Source organism: Streptopelia decaocto, assembly GCF_964273445.1.
Source record: "Streptopelia decaocto genome assembly, chromosome: 19".
Taxonomy (NCBI): domain Eukaryota; kingdom Metazoa; phylum Chordata; class Aves; order Columbiformes; family Columbidae; genus Streptopelia; species Streptopelia decaocto.
Window position 1 is genome coordinate 4,712,155 of NC_138674.1, and position 23,182 is coordinate 4,735,336.

Consider the following 23,182-nt stretch of genomic DNA (forward strand, 5'->3'; position numbering starts at 1 on the left):
CTTGGTCCTGTGGCTGGACACATCCCAACACAGGTAGCAGATGAAGCCAGCTGAGATGTTTGAGCACTAGATATACACCACGTATCTTCTACAAAATCTCGCATGATGCCAATAGTCCCTGTTCCTGTCGGGGCAACCGGCTGCTTGCTCTGTGCCGCTGCTGGTAACTCACTAGAAACCTGGAGGTGGATTTTGCTGGAGAGAGCTGTGCCATAGTCGTTCCGGGCAAAGCACTGGTACTCGCCCTCGTAGTCCTCCGGCCGCCCCCCGCTGTGGAAGTCGATGACCAGCGTCCCTGACCGCCGCCGCATGGACACCTTGGGGTCCTTCGCCACGTTGAAGAACTTCCCATTGCGCGTCCAGGAAAACCTACAAGCGTGGGGGAGAGGTTGGTTTTGCAACCATGGACCATATTTACCCAGTGAGATCCTTACCTGTGCTGTGCAAGCCAACAGCTGGATTAGCTGGTGGTGTCAGTGGCACAGCTGGACTGGAGGGGGGCTCCTCCAGAGCTGGCTCTGATGCCCAGCAGAGCTTCAGTGGGACACGGGCTGTAGATGAACTTACGTGGGAACGGGGTTCCCTTTGGCTTCACATTCAATGAAGATGTCATCCCTTGGGTCCACGATGTAGTCCTTCACGGACTGCTTGGTGATTGTGGGGGGCTGAGGCACTGCAAAGCAAATGAAAAGCCGTGAGGTGGGTCATGCAAAGCGGGTAACCCCCTCTCTGCTATCCTGCAGCAGATGCTGATGGGACTTCAGCTTCTTCCCCAGGCTGGATGTGCAATTTGTGGTTTAAAGCCCTTCAACACCTGAGCATTTTGGGTGTGTACTACTGGCACTGTTCAGATTCTCTTCTGGTATCAAGAAGCCCATTTCTTGCTCGGTATCTTAGTCTCATTAAGAAATTCTACAGTTACATCTTCCTGCCATCTCAGGTCATCAGAATCAGCCTGCAAGGCGTACTGGTTGTACAACCCGACGAGAGGGGCTGCAGCTGCGACAGGCAGCCCAAGAGCCACTGGAAGGTGTTTACAGCTACTCCCTGGGCAAGAAAGAGACTCAAAACCTCCCAGGTACACCCCAAAGGATCGCAGCGCTGGCGTTCAGAAGGGAGATGCTGCAAATGTCTCAGTACGTGGAGCTGAGCTTGGCATAGGCGCTCGTGCAAGGCGGCGGAGCCTGCTCTCCTCTGAGATGTGGCGTTAGCAATAACCTCCACAGAACCAATACTTGCATCGCAAAGATGCTGTCTGGTTGCTAGACCTGCTCCAGGGAAAGCAGCAGAGCCTGAGCGTTCCTCCCATGCTTTTCTATGCAGAAGCGGCTCTGGCCAGCCCTGGCATAGGAATGGGCAACGCACCCACGGCCACCACGTGCCAAACAACAGCCGGCACCGTCCCCCGGCTTGGGACGGCCTCCTCGTGCCCTGTTTCGGCCACGCAGAAGGGATGGACATGTACACACAGAGAGCAAGGGGAACACTTACATTCACTCTGAATATTTGCTGTTATTCCCAAAGTGCAGGCATAATGAAAAAAAAACAAGGAAAAAGAGGTTAATCAAAGAACAAACCTACATACATCACGTGCACAAACACATCTGTTAAAAAAGCAAGGCCTGAAGGAATCGCTGAGTTGTCTGCATCAAGTAAAATTGCTGGGAACAGGAGTGTGTTGTAGAGCTGGCTCCAGGGGAACAGATATTCTCATCCATAATCATCTGGAGTGGGATCCTCTCCTTTCCTAGTAACATGAGTGTTTATTCCCCTCTGCAAATCAAAGCTCTCTTACCCTTTCTCCTCAGTGACTTCCAAATTTCGGCCAAAAGCCGCTGCCTCCCATGTCTCCATCCTCCCTGAGCCAGGGGTCAGCCGAGGTACCGCGGCTCAGCCAGCGCTCCCGGGACTCCGCAGAGCGACGACCCGCGGGGCAGAAATCTCTGCCATCCAGAGCAGCCCTGACGCCCCATCCTGAATTCAGACCCCAGCAAAGAGCTCTGCTTTTTCTACTAATGCACTGCTCGCTGGAGGATTCCTGCGCGCCGCGCTGTCGGGAGAGATTCCCTGCAGCGACAGGCTGATTGTTATTAACAGCTGCTACGGGAGGAAGCTGGGACACAAAGAAATTATGAAACTGGTTTCCAGAGCAGCGGCTGAGCAGCTCTTGGTACAAACCCCCATCTCAAGTGCCTTCGAACAAGTCACCGTTTCCCATGCACTGGCCTGAAGGTGCCCATTCAGCAGAAACATCAGCCCATGTCCCCCTTCTTCCTTACTCCATATCCCCCAGATCTTGAGCTTCTGAATAAAACATAACTCCTGCCTTATAATTAGCCAAAAAGTTGAGAGAGAGAGAAAAAACACCTTGCTCTGCAGGACCTGCCCAGGTCCCCACTGCCCTTGGGATGCAGCAGCATCCTCAGAGCAGCATTTGCCAGATAAAACTCACCATGAGCTCATGTCCTCCACAAAATATCATCCCAGAGCCTGTCTGTGCCCTGGAGGAACACCAGAAGTCCTGGGATGCTCCACTTAAATCAAAAGGCTGAAGACTTGCTAGGACCTGATTTCTTTACTAGCTTGGCTCAGGTGCTCTGTCCCATTTTGGTACATGGTTTTGAGCCCTTTGCTCAGCTTTTGAGATACATTCATTAACTCAGAGAGTGACTTAGGTGACTTTCTGGAGGGTGTGTGGTTTAAGAAGAAAAATAGCCCAAAACAAACAACAGAAAAAACTTTAGGCTGGACTAGGGAAGCCACCTGGGCCATGCACATCTTCACTCCACCTCCTTGACCATTCCAGCAGGAGCTGACAGGGGTAACCCATCACTTACAATCCAGAGGGACTTCGATGGTGCTGACGAGGTGAGGAAGGTACAGAACAAACGCTATTCCTGCGCAGGTGAGCTGGTGTCTTTGCATGACCATTTTGGACGCCTGGGCAGCGTTAGGACCTCAGTTGTGTCCCCCGGGGCGAGTGGACCAGCGACACGTGCAGACGGCTCCTCAGCTGCAAAACAAACACAAACCCAGCGTTCACGGAGCCCTTTACAGCTCCATTGCCATCATCCGCCCTTTGGAAACGGTGGAGAGGATGTATTTCTGATCCAAAAGTATTTGTGTGGAAGGACAGGGGTGTGAATAGGGCCAGAAATAGTTTCCAGGCTCTGGTGACCCAGGTACGAGCCCGTGATCAGCTTAATTTGCACAGAAACCCTGGAGAGGCCTCTTGGATAGGAGGAGGAGGAAGGAGAAGGAGGAGGAAGGAGAAGGAGGAGGAAGGAGAAGGAGGAGGAAGGAGAAGGAGGAGGAAGGAGAAGGAGGAGGAAGGAGAAGGAGGAGGAAGGAGAAGGAGGAGGAAGGAGAAGGAGGAGGAAGGAGAAGGAGGAGGAAGGAGAAGGAGGAGGAAGGAGAAGGAGGAGGAAGGAGAAGGAGGAGGAAGGAGAAGGAGGAGGAAGGAGAAGGAGGAGGAAGGAGAAGGAGGAGGAAGGAGAAGGAGGAGGAAGGAGAAGGAGGAGGAAGGAGAAGGAGGAAGGACCATGCTCTTCCCTAGGACCAATGGAAAGTTATTCAGAGTAAGTCAATACAAAAGCAGCAAACAGTCCCCATAGGATAAAAAACAATAGAAGTATTTTATGCACAAGAAATACCTAGCGAATATCCACTCCCTCTTGCAGGGCACATTGCTGGGCTCCTAAAGGCACGATCCAACCCTCCTGGCTGGTCATCATTTGCATTTTCTACACACGTACCTTTTATTTTGCTGTTAATAAACCCATGGACTAAATAGAAATTAAAACAAGAGCGAAAAGGAAGATAAATTATCCCGCTTGTGCAATAAAAGTCTCCTTCAAAAAGCTGCCGTGGCACAGAGGTTGCGTCGGGGCTGAGTTACAATTCACTGTAATAGAGTTATAAAAAGGGCATCAATTGTACAGACAGCTCTCTTGGCTAAGAACAAAAATAACGCCAGGGCAGCGAGGAGTGGAAAATCCCCAAGCCTTGCTTGTCGAGGTGGGATGCGGCCAGGCAGGGGAGCAGCGCGGAGAAGCCATTTGGCAAGCAAGGAGAGCCCCGTCTTCATGAAATATAGATAACCGGCCGCAGCTTTGGATGCTGCTGCCCCTTCAGCTGTTCCCGAACCCGGTACAGAGCGAGGGAGAGAGGGGGGGACCCGGCACAACAGACTAAACCCGGTGAGCGCGGGGCTGTGGGTACCGCAGGGAACCAGCGAGGAGCAGATGTCTCAGAGGATAATAACGCAGCCCTGCGCATGGCCCGGGAAGCTCCCCTGAACCCCAGACAGGCTCAAACCCAGCACAAGGCAACTTGTAAGGAGATTTTTCCCTGTTATCCTTATGGGGGAGATGTGCCGAATGGTTTCTCCATTGTCCCGATGGGTCTCCTGGTCCTTGCTCTTGGGCTGAAGCCCAAAGGGACTCGATGTCCCAGCGTGTCCCAGTTACACCAGATGACAGATTGGAGGTGGTGAAGGAGCTTGGAGGGGAACGTTGCTTTGATCTTTTTTTGCTCGTTCTAAGGATTTTCCAATCCAGCTGTTGCAATAAAAATAGTTGAGTGACAGAATAATTATAGGATTGGGCCAGTAATTAAAGTCATGTCCAGGACTTCTGCAGTCCTGTGATCAGGTCATGCTGAACAAAGCTTTTCGAATTACTTCTTTAGTTTTCTGTCTAAGGAAAGATATCATTTTGATCTGTAGCCTTCATTTTTTTAAAGTGGTTCATTTCTCCAGTTCCAGCTTGAAATGACTAATGGACCGGCTGGTTTTATGCCTTTCTGTTCCTAAGCACGAGTCTGACTTATGAACCAAATCAGCTGATACTGCAACCGGAGATTCAGCAAGGCTGAGATTTCTGGTGTCCTTTCTGTGCTCATGTCCTGATGCTTCACATCACCACCATAAAACGCTTTAAGCCCCTCTTGTAGCCTGGGAGGGAAGGTGAAAGGTAGCACGTATTTAAATAGCACACATCCCTACATGCTGCTTAGAGCCTGAAAAGCAAAGAATATGTTGTTTTCTTTAATTAGTGTGAAAGAAATGGCTGTGACACCAAGGAGTAGGGTTCTGGCACAGATGCTTAGGAGATAACATGCATATGTAGGTGATTTTGCATAAAATGGGAATTCAGAAAGGCCTGAGCCCAAACACTGATAAGCACAGGAGGCATCTAATTGATGCAATAGATTATATCCTACCTGTGGCCACAGGCATGGGGGCTAGAAAAGCAAGGGCTGTGCGTAGCAGGAAGAGAGAAATTTGCAGATAACTTGAGCTGTAGAAGGGAGAAGCAGGAACATGGTGGTTTTGGACTAAAAACGTGAGCAGAACGTGGGAATGACCTGGGCGCTTCCAGCACCCGTGGACCGGCCAGGGAGGATGACACGGGCAACCGCATGTCCACGGAGAGGGGCAAATAATAAAATCCACGACGGAGCACACAGAAAATTTAGGCTGGAGATTAGAAAGCAATTCTGTGCAGAGAGAGTGGTCAGGCATTGGAATGGCTGCCCAGGGAGGTGCTGGACTCACCGGCCCTAGAGGTTTTTAAACTGAGATTGGACATGGCACTTAGTGCCATGATCTAGTAAACGGACTGGAGTTGGACCAAGGGTTGGACTTGATGATCTCTGAGGTCTTTTCCAACCCAGTCGATTCTGTGATTCTGCATAAGGGCAGTGGGACATTGGGGAATTATGACAAAGAGCCAAGTTTTGGCCAAACCGTCCTGGGGGATATTGGCGTCCTGGTTTCTGCTGCCTTGGCCTGGAGTGGGTTCTCACTGACGGCTGCATTTCTGCAGCCAGAGGAGATATTTTGACATATCATTTGCCCTCCAGCAAAGCTGTGGAGCTGCGAAGGGGGAGCCTGGAGCTCAGCGGGAGAACCATACGTTGCGTATGGTTCATGTTCTGCTAATGAGCGGAGCACGTCTTCAGAAGAGCCAACGCCGGGGCTGCTCCAGGGCCCCTTTGTCTCGGGGGGGATGTGGGTGCGACTTTCCGCGCATCAGGAACAATCCGCCACCGTGCTTGCGCGTGTAGGTGGCTCCCGGGGACGGGCAGTGCCGCGAGCCCCCGCCGCGCACAACACAGCCCACATTGTCACGGCTGCTGCTCGCCCGGGGACAGGGACATGTCCCCAGCACAGGGGGCTGGAGCTGTGGTAGGGGCACAAACGTGCTTATCTGGGGATGCTGAGAGTGGTGACGCTGCCTGATGTCTTCAGTCTGACACCCACTCGACCCAAAACGGCCCCTGCAAGGGGGCAGATGAGAACTGTTCTTCCCAAAATATTGCTTTACTGTTGCTCCTGCTCTCATTGTGCAACACAGAAAATATTTGATTCCTGCCCAAAGAGCAGAACGAGCCCTTCAACCTCATTTCTGCAGCCTCCTCGGGATGCTCATGAAGCCTCTGAGCTGGCTGGACCCAGAACTGACCTGAAATCTGGGCCCATAACGTTCAGTAAAATGACAAAACAGGCCAAAATCTCACACAAATAGTTGTGAGATTGTGATGCCATCAAGCAGGAATTTGGCTACTTAAATATATTTCTCATCCAGCATTGAGCCTGCACCCAAGCACCAAAGCCACGTCCCTGCTCCGCTTTCTTCCAGCTACAGGCAAGACACAACTATGAGATGGACTTGGATGCCCTTTTCCCCAAATACTTAACCCAGAGTTCAGACATGTTTTTCAGACCCATCGGTGCTTTCCATGTCCCTTATGACCTGTTGCAACATCAGTTCTCACAAGCTGTGTGTCAGGGTTGAGAAATACATCCCAGACCTTGGCCCAGACCTCCCTCAGATACTTTTGTAAATATATTTTTCTCCAGACAAAAGCATTAGCATCCCCAGGATATAACCTTTAAAATTAGGGACTGCTCCTCTTGGCAAAACCCAACCGAATATCCATACAGCACAGGGCACGTGTGAAATCAAGATGTGGATGTGTAACCTTAACTCTGCGCACTCCAGAGCCTCCCTCCTCTCTCTGAGCAGGCGCTGGAGGGGAAACAAATCAAAGCAAGAAAGACAAAAAAGGGATGGACACCTGGGAATGATGGAGACACCCATGATGGGGCTGGCACTGCCTCCTGGCTTCGCAGCGCCTTGGGGACACCGAGCCAGCACCGCAGGCTGGGGACCAGCCTGGCAGAGCTGCAAACCTTCACAGCCAGAGAGAAAAGAAACTTGGATTCTCCATTTCTCCACGCACAAGTCGATTTAACACGTACATTGCTTCCTCCCTGCCTTGAGACAGGGGAAAACTCTCTCTCCCACAGATGGTGGAGAGCTGCGCTAGCGAATCCCTGCATCCCAGCCCCGGAGCATCCCTGCATCCCCCCAGCGAGCCAGAGCTCCCATCTGCTCAGCACCAACAAGTTTCCAGTTGGCTTCGATCGGCAGGGCCAGGAGGGGGAATTTGCCCATCGCAGGCTCCCCCCACCTGCAGAAAGCGGCAGGATGATGCTGCCGATGTGCTCCGCTCATTAGCAGAACATGAACCATGCGCAACGTATGGTTCTCCCGCTGAGCTCCAGGCTCCCCCTTCGCAGCTCCATAGCTTTGCTGGAGGGCAAATGATATGTCAAAATATATCCTCTGGCTGCAGAAATGCAGCCGTCAACGAGAACCCACTCCATGCCAAGGCAGCAGAAGCCAGGACGCCAATATCCCCCAGGATGGTTTGGCCAAAACTTGGCTCTTTGTCATAATTCCCCAATGTCCCACTGCCCTTATGCAGAATCACAGAATCGACTGGGTTGGAAAAGACCTCAGAGATCATCCAAACCAACCTTTGGTCCAATTCCAGTCCGTTTACTAGATCATGGCACTAAGTGCCGTGTCCAATCTCAGTTTAAAAACCCCCAGGGCCGGTGAGTCCAGCACCTCCCTGGGCAGCCATTCCAATCCTGACCACTCTCTCTGCACAGAATTGCTTTCTAATCTCCAGCCTAAACTTCCCCTGGCAGAGCTGAAGCCCATGGCCCCTTGTCCTATTGCTGATGCCTGGGAGAAGAGCCCAATCCCCCCCTGGCTAGAACTGCCCTTCAGGTAGTTCTAGAGAGTGCTGAGCTCACCTCTAAGCCTCCTCTTCTCCAGACTGAACAAGCCCAGCTCCCTCAGCCTCTCCCCATAGGGCTTGTGTTCAAGTCCCTTCACGAGTCTTGTTGCTGTTTGTCCCACCCCAGGGACACTGAGCAGAGCCCCAGGACTTCCCCGCATGTACAAATCACACTGGGGAAGGGCTGAAACTCATTTCCTTCTCAACAGCTTAATGAAACGACACCTTCCGGAATAACGATGGAAACAAACCCCTTCACTGCAGCCCCACGCCTGTAAAATGACCGCGGGCATGAACTCCCCGACACAGATGGGGGGATGCAAAGCAGACACAGAAATGGCAAGCAAAGGGAACCTCTGGTTGAAGTTAAATAAAATTAAATAATTCCACAATGAAGAACTGGTTTTAATCAGCTCATTAGGTCCAGCAGGATGCTTTCAGTAGCAATTAGACATTTATCCTTATTTACGGTTGTAAGCGGAACAGTAAAACTCTAGCAGCTAGTGTTCCCAAGAAGATTCCTATGGCACCATTTAATGCATTTCAGACACTTAATTAATACTGATTAAATAGCACAGAGCAACATTTCCACAAAGAGAAAACCCTTTTGGTTTCAGATAATGAAAAACATTGATTTAGAGGGAATATATGTCATTCCCTAACAGTGACTAAAGGCTTCATTTTGCTCCTGCTCCGTTCAGGTTCTCTATGGGCTCCCCCCATAAACAGATGAGTTTCTGAGTTGGTGACTTCCAGGCCATCAGTCTACAACCTCCTTTTTGTTTAGCAGTGATGGAACCTTCTGTCACATGCAGATGGACACATCCACACACTTTTTGGTGTCCTTGGTTGTACACAGACACACACCGGCCAACGCGCAGCTGCATCCCTACAAGATGCATAAGAAACCATTCAAAGCAAACGTTGCCTTACAGCGCAGAAGTTAGCGGAAAGAAGGAAAGAAGCCATCATGAACAGGCAAAGAAATGATCGTGAAGACGGCAAGACGTGATGATTTGGCATTTCCATCCCGCAGGACAGCCGGCGGTGCGTGGGGAGGGCAGCAGCTCCCACTTGGGAGAGAGAAGCGCTTTGTGTCTGTTCCTGAGCTTGGGTACAGCTTTCACAATTGTTCTGGGAAACAACTGTCAGAGCAAACACCAGCAAACTCATTTGCATCTCCTCTTCTCCCCCTTAAAAAAATCAGCATACCCATCCTGGCAGCAACTAATGCTTCAGACCTATGTACCCTCTAGCACAGGCAAGAAGGAAAGTCAGGCTCGTCACGGGAAACAGGTCTTAGGCTAAAATTATTGATGGCCTAGTGTCTATCAACAATCATTTTCTATACCCACTGTAGCCCCAAAGTGTCCCCAAATGCATCTTTGCTCCAGTCCTCTGAATAACATGACATTTCTCAAGAGATGACCTGCAGCAGAGCTTTGCAGAGACAAGCGCTTTCAACACCTTCACTGCCAACCCTCTGTAACAACTCCAGGCAGACCGATTTGCTGGGGATAACTGTTCATACAGTCCCCCCGTTGCATTTGCAGCACATCTTTAAGGAAGACATCATTAGGGAACACCCGCCCAGGCTGTTTCCCACAGCCCCTGGCTTCTTGTCTCACTCCTCCACGGGATTTTTGCCGTCTGCTGCATTTTCCTTTCACTCCCTGTCCGTCTCCTGCCTCGCACGTGGGTGAGACCTCAATCCCGAGCCCCGCAGGCTGGATGCATTTTAAAAGAACCAAGAAAACACAAAAGCATTGAGAGAAAGCGCCGTGATGTCGCCAGGAAGGAGGATGGCTTCCCAAAGTGTGACTTTAGGCACGTGCCAGGAGGAGCCGTGGAGCATCAACCGACCCCGCACAGGGCACAACATGGGAAATGGGAACGAATCCATCCAGCCCCTGAGCTTTAGAGCTGATGTCGGCAGTAAGGAGATTTATATTTTAGCTTTTTTAGCTACCAACCAGCCAGCGCTCACCCAACGTTCCCCCTGCAGCATCCTCCAGTCAGCACCAGCTGCACCCAGGCTTCCATTTCAGAACTATTTGACAAAAATGCAAGAGGAAAGGGATAATTGCACTTGCTGTTCAGAGCCCTGGCTGCGTTTTGCAGCATTTGAGCGCAGACAGCGGTTCCGTTTCCAGGAGGTAACTCATACCCACGTGTCATTACCGAGAGCACCGATAACTCCAGGGATGGATTTGTAATCTATTGTGGTTGTATCTCAGCACTACATAAATGTGAATTAATTTATCAGCCTGTCCTTCTGGTAATGTAAGGAAATACGGTCATTCTATTACACAGAAGGACTCTAGTCCGGGGAGGTTAAGTATTACCCCAAGGTCAGAGGAAAGATGTGACATGTGTGGGAAATGAGCCGAGATCACCAGAGCACTCAGTTTAATCAGAAAATACCATTTAACCTTTACAAACCGGTCACAGTCAGAGGAGAAAAAGTAAACCCATGAAACTTGCCATAGACGCCGAGGATGTGGCCGTCGCCAGCCGGCACATCACCCGGAGCCGCGGCCCCGCGCCAGCTGGGAATTGGCCCCGCGACAGCTGATCCGACGGCTGCTGGGACCCGTGGGGCACCGGGTCACACCGGCCCCACTAATCAGCTTCCCACCCTCCCTGGGAGCCGCTTGTTTCCGCGTCTTTTCCTTTCATTAGTAAGAGTGAGAAGCAAGTAAGGGGGAAAACAAATCATTGGAGTTGTCCTTGGTAGAAAACAAAGGGGCTCCAGAGCATCGTTTCAGCACAGGCTGCATCTTGGGCTGCCGTTGTGGGGGGTCATGATGGGATATTTAAGGAATATGAGCTACAAGCTAATGGGAAAAAGCAGTCAATTTTCCTTGTTGTTTTGGGGGGAAATATTTAACAACTCTCCTTATATTGCAAACTGTTTGGAAGAATACACAGTCGTTTATTCGATTAGGGTGTCACTTTGTTTAAGGGGGACGAGGATGGGAACTGGTGTGAAAAATACAGATCAGAGACCAAGACCATATAGGATGCCCCCAGGTTCTTGGTTCTCTGCCCTCACAGCAAAGCTCCTTTCCCAGGCCACCCATCCCACGCTGCTCGGGGAACGCAACACAAATGTCTGTCCCCGCGGTGTCCCCCGGCCACCCCTCGCAGGGATGGCAGCATCTGGCCCCTGGTGATTAGCCAACTGTTAATCACGCAGAGCAATGGCTATAAACAGCAAGCCGAGGACAGTTTGTACAGCTCTGGAAAAGCCGCCTTTCCCCTTCTGGCTCTCGAGTCTGCTCAGCAGAGTCCAGACCACAGCACAGGTTCATCCCCAGCATCCCTGAGAGCTGCTCTGGCCCTGCCCAGAGCCCATGTCCCCAATTCTCTGGTTCCAATGGCCCACAGGTGACGCTGGGGACACGGATGAGCTGGGGGAGCAGTGCGGAGGATCCACGGGGGACCCAGGAGTGCCCCGGTCCTGCCTGCACCTCTGCATGCAGAGACTGCTCATTCCATGGGTTTTCCTTCCTAAGCAATTCACCCAGATTTTTAATGTAGTGGCTGGAAAACAATTGCATTAGTATGGACTACCCTCGATTTTATTAAGCTGAACACTCCCTCCATCAGGGAAATGCAGTTATTTCAGTGGCACAGCCAGAAGAAAGGTGAATACTTCTGGGTTTTAGGCTTGCAAAGCAGAAGTACGCACTCTAGGGCAGCCATCCTAAAGCTGAGCAGGCAGCAAGGCCAGGCTGGGGGCAAAGCTGGGCTTTGCCAGACCCGCTCGCAGTCGCGGGTGATGCTGAGGGTGCATTGAATGGGTGCAATTATTCAAGTGCTGAACATTCCCCGCTGGAAATTATAGTATTCAAAAGTGAAGGATTCAAGCCTAAAAGCTTTAATTTCCATGAGGTGCTGTAAGCCCAGAATTAAAGCTGGGACAAGAGCTACCAGCAGGAGCAAGGAGGGTTTTCCCTGCAAGAACAGGAGGCAGAAATGGCATGGAAATGCGACCATAATGGGCGGCGTCACGGGGCGAATCCTTCTGTGCCTCCTCCGAGGGCTCGGGGAACAAAGCGGGACTGTGTGGCCGCCCACCTGCACAGGAATGAAGCTGGAAATGCCACGTCCCCAGCAGGAACACGACACAGCCCAGGCTGGTGGGGATGCTGATGTCCGTGGGGACCCACCTGCTGCAGCCCCACGGGGGTTTCCCTGGGCTCAGCTCCTTTGCAGCCTCCCCCATCCTTTTGGCTGCTTTTAGCACCGCTCCCAGCCCATTCCCTTCAACCATCACCCCCCCCGGCAGGTCCCCAGACGCCGTCTGTAACCGGATCAAACACACAGGTGTCACCGACAAGGCAAGAACATGCCTGCCGATGATTAATCCCGTAAGTGAGCTGTATTTACAGACAGCAGCTCTTCCCCAGAGCCCTCACCCTGTCATATCACCTTACAGCAAACGGTGACCAGACACCGCATCCTCCATCCACCACCCTTGGACCTCCAGGACCACATCCTCACCCTGGGTACCAGCGCAAACCCCCAATAAATCTCCCCAAAAACATCACTGGAGGTAATTAAGCTGCTTTGCTCTTCCCAGACACCGTCTTGCAGCGCATCTGGTTCCCACGTTCTGCAAAACGCCTTTGACATTTAATTTCGAACCCCAGGCGCTTGGGCGGTGGTGATGGAGCAAAGCAGCAGCAAATCTGACATTTCATCCCTGAGCTGTTTGAGGTACAACCTTTAGATGAGACTACGAGCACAGGACCGTTTGGAGAAACAGGAGGGGAATCAAGGAAGATGGGGCAACTCTTTAAAACCTCCTATAAAAGTGGAAACAAATCTGGAAGTCCGCTGGATTTGCTTTTGCAAAAATGCTGCGTAACAGGTTTTCCTTGCCCTGTGCACACTCAGATCCTAATTACACCTGGGGAATGGTGGGGAGATCATTACCTCTCCTCTACACTCCCTTAATGAGCCACATTACTACAGTCTAATTGATGGCTGGGAAATCCGATTTTCAATGAGTGCCCACCTGCCATAGCTTCCCAAAAAATTATACCAGACTATTCTGCATTCACAAAGCATGTCTTGTAGTGATTTTCCAAAAAGGTCTAAGCAAGTCCCACAAATCCACATTTTCAGCTAGTTTTCCACAGGAAAAAACGTCTCCACACTGCCTGGCTTTCACTGGTCACATTTTTAAGTAGCTTTTTCCACCAACATAAGCAGCTGACGATAGTTGATGATGAATAGTCCACATGTCTCCAGCCACCCGCATGTAACATTTCGGTGGTCCCATCCTGTCCTCGGATGTAAAATATCGACAGCCCTCAGCGACAGACGGCACGTTTGAGCCCGGCAGAGCAGAGATGCTGTGAAATCACACGTTATTTATTACCCTGAGCTCAAAACCAGAAGGGAAACACGATTCTCCGGCATTTCTCAGCGATGCCTTCACAACTTTGCCGGCACGTTTTCACATTACGCTGCATAAAATTCTCACCCTTTGCAACACGGTCATTAATATTGTCGGCACAGTCACTCCATCTGCCTTTTGAGCCCCCTCCAAACCAGTAATAAGTTAATTGGTAGAAGCATTTGGCTTCTACATAATGAAGCTGGCACAGAAGCAGCTTTTAACCTTCAGGACTGAGTACAGCACGCAGGATAGGGATTACTGGCTGTGTTTAAATTAAAAAATCATTTAAGGAAGGCCAATGGTACCTGGGGTGGGTTAGAAGGGGGTGGTCAGTAGGTCAGAGAGGTTCTCCTGCCCCTCTGCTCTGCCCTGGGGAGACCACACCTGGAATCTTGTGTCCAGTTGTGGCCCCTCAGTTCCAGCAGGACAGGGAACTGCTGCAGAGAGTCCAGCGCAGCCACCAAGATGCTGCAGGGAGTGGAGCATCTCCCGTGTGAGGAAAGGCTGAGGGAGCTGGGGCTCTGGAGCTGGACAAGAGGACACTGAGGGGGGACTCATTCATGGGGATCAATATGGAAAGGGGGAGTGTCAGGAGGATGGAGCCAGGCTCTTCTCGGTGACAACCAGTGATAGGACAAGGGGTAATGGGTACAAACTGGAACACAGGAGGTTCCACTTAAATCTGAGAAGAAACTTGTTCCTGGTGAGGGTGGCAGAGCCTGGCCCAGGCTGCCCAGGGGGGTTGTGGAGTCTCCTTCTGTGCAGACATTCCAACCCGCCTGGACACCTTCCTGTGTAACCTCATCTGGGTGTTCCTGCTCCATGGGGGGATTGCACTGGATGAGCTTTCCAGGTCCCTTCCAACCCCTGACATTCTGGGATTCTGTGAATCATTTTGGTTGGAAAAGACCTTTAAGACCACCGAGTCCAACCCAGCACTGCCCTGGGCAGCCTGTTCCAATGCCCCACAGCCCTTTGGGGAAGAAATTGTTCCTAATATCCAATCCAAACCTCCCCTGGTGCAACTTGAGGCTATTTCCTCTCATCCTATCACTTGCTACACAAACCAGCATCCTACAAATCCTTGCAAATACAAATCTCTCACTGACAAGCCTGGAGGCAGGGGAAAACTTCACTAGCTAAATAATGGAGTTGAAACTAAAGCAGAAAACAAAGAAAAGGAAAAGATCAATATTTAACTAGCCCACTGTCTCCCACCTCATCTAAAATTCACCCAGCCGAGCTCTGCATCACGGAGCTGAACTGCTACAAACGCTAAGTCCAAAATACCAGCCTAACAGCTATTAAAACATTATAGTTGACAAGAAACAAGGGATCAGGAACCGAGAGCTCACTCAGCAATTTTCTAGAGCTCTGCATGGCAAAGTTTAAGCTGAAATCTGGTTTTTGTTTTCTAGTAATAGACTTCAATGCGTTTCCCCTCCCGATACTCGGGGAGGGGAGAAATGATCCCAATGAGTAAGGAGGGAGCTCAGCACCACGCAGCAAAAGCATCCCAGAACCTGGCCAAAAATACAACAGAACCAAAATAACCACGAGCAAACTGAAACAAAGCAAACAAAACTCCCCACCCCCCAGAACAACCAACCAAACGCCAAAAAACCCCACAAAAACCAAACCACAAGACAGTTTCCAAGCTCCTTCTCTTCATCACCCCAGGACAGAAACGCGGAGCGTGTTCCATGTTGGCTGAAGTGATGCGGAAAGCAGTAAATAATTTTTGTGTGGTTTTGGAAAGGGTTTCTCTCTTGTTTTTGATTCCTAGCACAAACTGCTGCCTTTTTCCAAGCACCATTATTCTTACACTGAAGGAGCTGTGCGAGCTGGGGTTTTATGCAGCGGCTTTACAAGTGGAATGGAACCCAAAGGAAAGCTACACGCTAACTTTGCTTTAAAAATTAGACTAAGCTTGCACGTCTTAACCCAAATGCACACCAAGAACCACGTGGAGCTGGATTGCTGCAAAGGGAAAAGAATATATACAATACGCTGATGCCAAAATTCATGGTAGGGAAGGTTGGTTTCTTCCACTCTACCATAGTTATGCACTAATCCCATCAAGAGTTAACGGCACTGAAGAATCTAACCCATTTAGGCATTTCCCCACTTTATGACTTTGTTAGTAGTGTTGATAAGGCAAGCATACGCTTCAAAGATAGCTACATTAAAAAATCATCTCTCCCCAGAGAGATTTTCACAGCTCATTTATTAAACCCCCTCAAAGAACAGAGCGGGAAAGCCGCCTTCAATTGTTTTTAAGCCATAATAAGCGATGAGAGAGTTTGGTTTTGCCTTCCAGCCTCTCTGCTGGTTCCGTTCCTAACGAGCTGCACTTCAGGGCAATGCACTTATCCCATGAGCAGCTTTACGTCCAAACCAGCGTGAACAAAAGGGGTAGCAAGCCACAAGTCCCATCACTTCTGGGCTGACCCTGTATCCCCTCAGCTGCATCTTTATACCCAATTCAACCCAACTCCTGGCTCACGAGTTACACTCTTATTTAAGGATGGGATTTTCACGCTCATTTGCACGCAAGCCCGTGCTCGGTAATACAAAATGGTAAAGCAACATCAAAGGGAAACTGCTAAATTAATGTACACTGTGATTAAATTACAGAAGACATACCCATCATTAACCAATTGACATGATCAATGCCTTCTGACCACCTGCAAAATGAGGGGATATTTTTCAAGTTTTAGATCCTTCTGCACGACAAGAGGGAGACAGAAGATTAAATAATACATTGTTTAGAAGCAGAGTGCTTAGTTTATATTTAATAATAGATGTATTGTAGGTAGGAAACCAAACAATTATAACTAACATCAATTATTTCCTAGTACAGATGTACTGTATGTCAAAATTTCTAAAAATTGTAATTAATACGCAATAATTATGTCAATATAAGCAACACAAGAGCGTCCAGTCATTGGAGCACTTATGGAGGATGATCCCCAGAGCTCCCCAGTGCTGATAAAATAAAGATGATGCTTAACAATATATGACTCTGCTGTTTCGTTTCTTTCTTTGTTTCAACATCAGAAGGTAACAAGGGGCTTGGTCCTAAGCTGGACCACTTGTTTTTTCTTGCCTGAATATATATAAAAGCAGCATCAGCATTTTCCAGGTGCTCTGGTTGGAGCGTTGCTGCAAGTGCAACCAGCAGGGCTGGGAACTCAGCTCCGAGCGTTGGGCGCCACCAGAGAATAAAACACATTTGGAAAAACCCGATGGCAACGTTGCTTTTCCAAATGCAGAGGAAATCAGTCCGTACCATTTCAGACATGGAAAGATGCCCAAATTCTCCCCCCCGAGAACCTCAGCCCCCTCGCACTTGGCAAACGCTTCGCGAAGCAACTGGGGAAATCACAAGCCTGTCAGAACCCAGCCCATCGAAGGAGCTTGAGAAAGCCAGAAATGTGTTTTCGCTGCTCATAAACCACTCTTTTTTATCATCTCACAATTACAAACAGCTGTTTATTTTGCTGGTTAGCTCTTTTAAAGCATTCTTCCCAACGCATAATGAAAAGTGTCAGGCATTTTCCAGGAATTTTCAGAGCAGAGAAAGTTTGGCACTCCGGTATTTGAGAATCACTGAAAGGGGGCAATTAGCTTCAGAACAAACATCTATTCTGGGTGGCAACCTCAGGATCCTTCCCCTGGCATCCCAACAGGCAGCATGTGACAAGCGGATGCCGAGCAGCCTCCCTCCTGCTCAAGCATGCATACAATTCCCATAATATCTGCCTCCCAGCCCTGCTCCGGGCTCAGAAAGCTGCTCAAAACCTGCAGGCATCTGTAACCCTTTGTATGCTTTGTGTATTTTGAGAAGGCGGCAGAGGAAGACGAGCAAAGCCCCACGCCAGGTGTAGTTGGAGGTGTAGTTGGATGCTCGCTGCCAGGTGTAGTTGGAGGTGTAGTTGGATGCTCGCTGCCCGCTGCAGCAGGAATGGGGGTTCTCCCCCTGAGTCTGCCCCACCACCGAGCAAGTGGGATCAAACACAGAGGTTGCCACGACTGTCAATTTGGGTGGAAAAGGGGAGGACAAACCCACTGCAGAAGGACCAAGAGGCACAAGCGCAGCGGGGAGGCAGCGCCGAGCGGAGCCGAACCGCCAGCGTCTCGGCAACCAGACAAAGAGGATTAAATGACGGGGGCATCAAATCAAATCAGCCCCTCATCCAGCCCAGTTAGGAGGTTTCCACTGTCAAAAATCTTGAGGAACGCAAGAGGGGTGAGCTTTGATTTTTGGAAAAATTAGGATTTCCATGAAGGAGGAACAAACCCTGCCTGGGAACACGTGGGTACGCACCCCAGGCATTTAGGCTTTAGGGTGTTGCTGGATCGTACCCTCAGATCAGAGAGCAGGACGGTTTGGAGCTATAAACGTCCTCACAATGGAGCCCACATCCCCATCAGAGCCCTTTTTGGGGGTCACGAACCCCCAGAGCTCTCCCCGGCCGCATCCCCCGGGAGCGCAGCCCTGGCGCGTGGCCATGGCAACCCCTGTGCATGCGCAGAAACACCCGCCCGGGCGAGGAAAGGGGGGGAATTCACTCCCCACCTCAAAAATTATTCATGAGAAATTAGTGAGAGCTACAGCGAACCCTCTGAAGCGTGTTCCCCACCAGCCCTGCCTGGGAGCGGGCGGGCAGAGCACCTCCCTCTCCATTCCCCTTGCCAAAAGGCTGTTAATTTTGTATTTAAAAATAGGGCCCTTTCTTGCCATGTCAGTTCTGAAGCATCAGTTTGAGCACCTTTTATATTTTGGTGGTTGTTCTTCATTAGAAGAAAAACCTTCTTGCAGGGAATCTCTGAGCCGTTGGCCACCCCAGTGCTGCTTTCATATCCCATTGCTGCTTTCATACCCCATTGCTGCTTTCCTACCCCCCTGCTGCTTTCCCACCCCTTCTCCTACCCCTCTAGTTCAGCTCCCATTGCAGCCTAAGCCCCAGCAGAGATTTCTGACCCCACTGCGATTCTATTTTTTCATTTTAAGTTTATTTTGTTGTTACTCCCAATGCCAAACCTTGATCTTGCACCAAAATGTAACTTGAGGCTGGGCGCAGAGCCTGGCAGGGATGCTGCGGTGCTGTGGGGAGACAACCGGCCCTTTCCCAGCCCTTTTCCTGCTTATTTTCATCTCAGCCCCCTTCCTGCACCCCCGTGCAGACCATCCAGCGAGGAACAGAGAAATCCTGTTACTCACTGCAGTAAATAAACTGACCTGGACAAGAAAATACCCACTCGGAATATATAATACGTTGATTCAATTTAAAGGACCGTGTTCTGCCACAATTATGTGATGGTCGAGAAACCAGAAACCTCCTCACCATTCCCACCCCACCAGAGCTCAATAAGCGTTTCCCACTGGGAATTGCAGCCGGTTCCCCCTGTAGCTCTTGGAATTCTTCTCCCTTTCCCTCCAGAGCACAAACTGCTCCACGCTACACCCCCAGGGCCCTTTACCCATCCAACAGCCTCATTGCAACCATTTTATGCTAATTATTTGCTATACAGTTCTATGCAAATTCTTCCTACAGAGAGAGAGATGCATGGAAATGTATTTGCCATACCCTGAGCGCTGGCAGCGCAATCAGCTCCTTGCATCAGCTTCTCTCCCCCTGGTCCCACTGTTCATATAAAGCCCTCCTGCTGGGTCATTGCTGGGTGCAGGGGATCTTGCCACGCGTTACGCCCTTTTTTCCCCAGTTCCCAGCAAATTTGCTGCCAGATATTACAGGGTGACTAATGGTTCTTGTTGCATCTCCACCAGCCCAGCGCAGCATGGAGCCCGGCGGGTATAATTTTGATTTGCCTTTCAACACCGGGGCTGTACTGCACAATTATGGGGGTGGAAGGAAAGATGCCAGGGCAACAGGAGGATGAACACAGAAGAATTGAGCTTATCCAGAGACTTCAGGTTTTTCTTGCCCGGATTCAGATGCTTCACGGGCAGGAGAGAAGCTGAGACTTGAGCTAAATGTAGGGGAGAATGACCTGCAGGTAATTCTGGGTCCATGAAAGAGAATCCCCCTAACAGATGTCTGCTGGAGCGTATTCTGGAAGCAAACACCGAAATGCTGTTGTTGCTATCAGGGTCTTGAGGATAGGTTTCCCAGTCAATCCTGTGAGAGGTTTTCACTTTAATCAGATCAAATGACAGCAACAGACAGGTACCACTGATGTATAGAACTCGACACAGCATCTCCAGAGCAACGCGGCTGCAATTACACCCAAACCATCCGACCATACGGCCTGTGTCGAAACCCGGAGAGCTCAGAGAGCAGCTTTCCTCTGGAAAAAGAGCCTGGATTTGTGCGTGAGCCACTGCTGGGGGCAACGGAGACGCAATATCATCCTTGTGCCGCACAGCTCACAAATCCACCTGGGCGCGTGGAGGAGAGCAGGGAGGCACATTTCCAGGTCACCAGCTCCAACGTGCTGTTTTCATCCCTCCAAAGCACAAAGCCAGCCCAGCGGGCCGCGCTCTCCTCCGTGCACCGAGCTTTCCAGGGCCTGAGAGCCAAAGCATCTTAGTGCAAGGAGGGTTTGTGCAAAGCGGAACAAAGCCAGCCATTAAATAGTAATGAAAGTGCCCAGCACAGTTATTGGGAGGAAGATGACACTAATCATCTCCCCAAGGAGTTCAACTCCATCGTCTCCATCTCCTCGTGCCCAGAGGCTGCAGGGTGCTTGAGTCTTCTGCCATCACCCTGGGGCTGCCTGCAATGTGCTCTGCTTGTTGCCTGCACCGTGGGGAGCACCTATAGGTGCTTTGGAATAAACTCCTTCGCACACCAGCTTGCACTCAAACAAACCCACAGTGCAAGGGGAGCTACAATCAGCTTACACCCAGATTACTGCAGAGCCACCAACTACTTTTGCAAGAAAAAGCTTATTAAGTAATCCCAGAAGTCAGGATAGCACTTTTACATCTTGCCCTAAAGCTCTCTGGATTAAAAGAGAAGCATCCTAATTAAATCAAAAGGTACATATGTTTCTGCTGAACGCTGGTATTTACGCCACCGCCTCCCCCCTGCAGAAGAACGGGCTGTTTCCACCCGAGCACAGCGACAGCGTTATTCAGTTATTCAGCTCTGTCTCGGTGACAAGCGGCCCCGAGAGCAGAAATTAAAGGGTTAGATGCATGTGTCATCCTTGCCTGACTCTGAAAAGGACAGAAAGCAAGAAAGTCAAAAGACACACTGCGATAATAGAGATCAAAACCCAATTAACTTGCCCCGGGCAGCATCCAGCCGAGGAAAATGAGGCAATGGGAGAGCAAAGGGGGGTCAGGGTGCAGGCGGGGTGGGGGTTCTCAGCTGCCAAAGCAGGACAGACACACATGGATGGAACCACTACAGGGCTCAGCCCCAAGGTGACTCACCCGGGGACACACGGGTCAGCCCTCAAGCAGGACACCGTACCAGACTTTCCTGCCCATCCTCCTGCAAACATCTCAGCATCCACGGCTTTCACAGAAAACCACTTCAACCGCCACCTCCGCGCCAGTCTCTGCCCGGGCAGAGAGCCGCCTACCTTTGCCTTTCCCATTTAACACACGGGTTTTTCCCCCCCAGAGCTCGGGTTAGGGTTTCTCTGTCTCGTCTCTCCCCAACGCTATGTGTGTCAGGGTGCCGGGGAGGATGCGCTCAGCCCCTGGCAGAGCTACCAGCCCCGCGGCTCTGCCAACATCCCCGACCCTGGCGCGGACCCAACCTGCCTGTGATGAGCCCAGAAATCACTGGGTTTCTGCCCAAGACCCCCTGTGTTTCTGCCCTGTGTCCCCCCACCCCCCGGCTGCATTATCGCCAGCCCAGCCATCCCCATGGGCCAGGGAAGGGGAGAAGGCACAATAACTGTTATTAATAACTCCAACTTTCTGCTCCCTTCCCTCCCTGCTCTTGCTGGATTTTCCCTCATGAATAATGCAGGAGCTGTGGTTCAACACTGCCCACTCTGTCCCCCACTCTGTTCAAGTGCCAGCCAGGGCCTGTCCCCGTGTCCTGGGTGCCAGCACCGCTGGTACGATGGGGTTTTGTTCCCAGATCCTTTTGTTCCAGCCCCACTGGCAGCAGCGGCCGGGGCGGCGAGACAGACCCGCACATCATGCGGCAAAGCCGAGAGCAGAGATCTCCCCGACAGACACTTCCTAGCCAGGGATTTGTAAGTATTTCACCAGTGTTTCAGCACTATTTTCTCCCTCTCCAGCAGCGGCATCTCCATTTTACAGCTATGGAAACTGAGGCAATAAAGGTACAGAAGAATGAGGAGCATCGCAGGGAGCCGCATCTTCTACTGCACTCATTCAAGCGACTCTCAGGTTGCTCGGGTACCAACTCTGCTGGTACCAAACTAAAGTGAGGGAGAGTGACTTAATTAAAGCGCAGACCCCTCTTTGACCTATAGCCACAGCCCTGATATGCCCCAAACGCAGACTCTGCCAAGAATGTTATTTATTGCAAGGTACAAGATGAAGCCTAAAAATTGTGAACCCCCCTAGTTTAAGAAAAAGAAGCCAAGGGGGAGGCTGATTGAGAGGACACACTTTGGAAAGCACGGGCTTTCCTGCCCTTCTACCAGCTGGGGTGGAAAACAATGAACATCCTCTTTGAGCTTCCAGGTCCTGATCTTGCAACGCAAAAAGCACAAAGCAAGCTGCTGAACCAAGCTCCGAACATCTCTTAAGCCCTGCTTGCTCCCAAACACAACATGCCCTTGAGCATCTGTGCCCGGTGCAAGGTGTCCTGGTGTCCTGCATTGTGCTGGGAGCACGCAGCCAACCCCTCAGCCCCCCAAACACCCACTGGGCTGCGATCCATCCATCCATCCATCCATCCATCCATCTATCCATCCATCCTCTCCCACCGCAACGCTCTAACACCCCCCGAGCAGGACCCGAAACGCAGCGGAGCGCAAGCAAACAGAGCCAAGCCGCTGCCTGGTCCCAAACCCGCCTCGCTCCAGCCGTTGTGCTGAATCACTTACTGCATTGCCGGCACGGCTGGCGGGACCTGCCCGGAGCCCGGCGAGGCTCACACCCGAGATGCAGCGCCAGCAGCATCAGCTGCGCGTTTAACTCCTGGAGCATCGCGGCACACCAACGGCACGCGGAGCCAGGGAGGGGATAATTACCTCCCAGCAGCTTTCAGCAGAGCCCAAACTGTATTTCCCTGCTTATAATTAACAGCATCTCTTAACAGTTACACGCTTTTCTGCCAAGCAGGCTGCAGGTGCCGTGAAAGAAGCGCTGTCCCTACGAGAGGGGCTGCTGGGGTGCACAGGGACCCAGGCGTGGTGGGAAAAGGGGGGAACCCCGGTGTTGGGGGGAGGCAGACGCGTCTCAGCTCCTTCCCCCCGTGCCGGCAGCGTGGGTTGAACAGCCAGACGTGAACAGGTTTTCCTCCTTGTGTCCCCCGTGGTGCAGACAGGGTGACTCAGAGTATAGGGAGGGCAAGGCAGAGGAAAATAGAGGGTGAGGAGAAGGGCAGATTGGGGTGAAGAGCAGGGGGAGAAGGGAGCAAGGATGCCGGAGCTCGGGAACACGAGGTCGTTTGCATCTCCGCACTGAGAGCCAAAGGCTGCGGCAAACCCTGCACCAGGCGGGCGTTAGTTCCCATATAGATCCCCAGTCCCCGTTGCAGGGCGCTG

The 23,182-nt window shown here is 51.1% G+C and overlaps 1 protein-coding gene across 17 annotated transcripts in view; it reads right to left on the minus strand.

Annotated features, from left to right (window-relative positions):
- The window catches only part of NFASC (neurofascin), a 90,681-nt gene that overhangs the window by 53,283 nt on the left and 14,216 nt on the right, over positions 1–23,182 (minus strand). For all 17 annotated transcript variants that reach the window (XR_014185695.1, XR_014185696.1, XR_014185697.1 and 14 more), the window contains exons 2-4: positions 2,838–3,013; positions 568–673; positions 173–369 (exon numbers count right to left, since the gene is read on the minus strand). Coding sequence is in view for 13 of the 17 variants with exons in the window: in XM_082069041.1 (XP_081925167.1) it covers positions 173–369; positions 568–673; positions 2,838–2,931 (397 nt within the window). In the remaining 4 variants the exon portion in view is untranslated. The remainder of the gene's footprint in view (positions 1–172; positions 370–567; positions 674–2,837; positions 3,014–23,182) is intronic.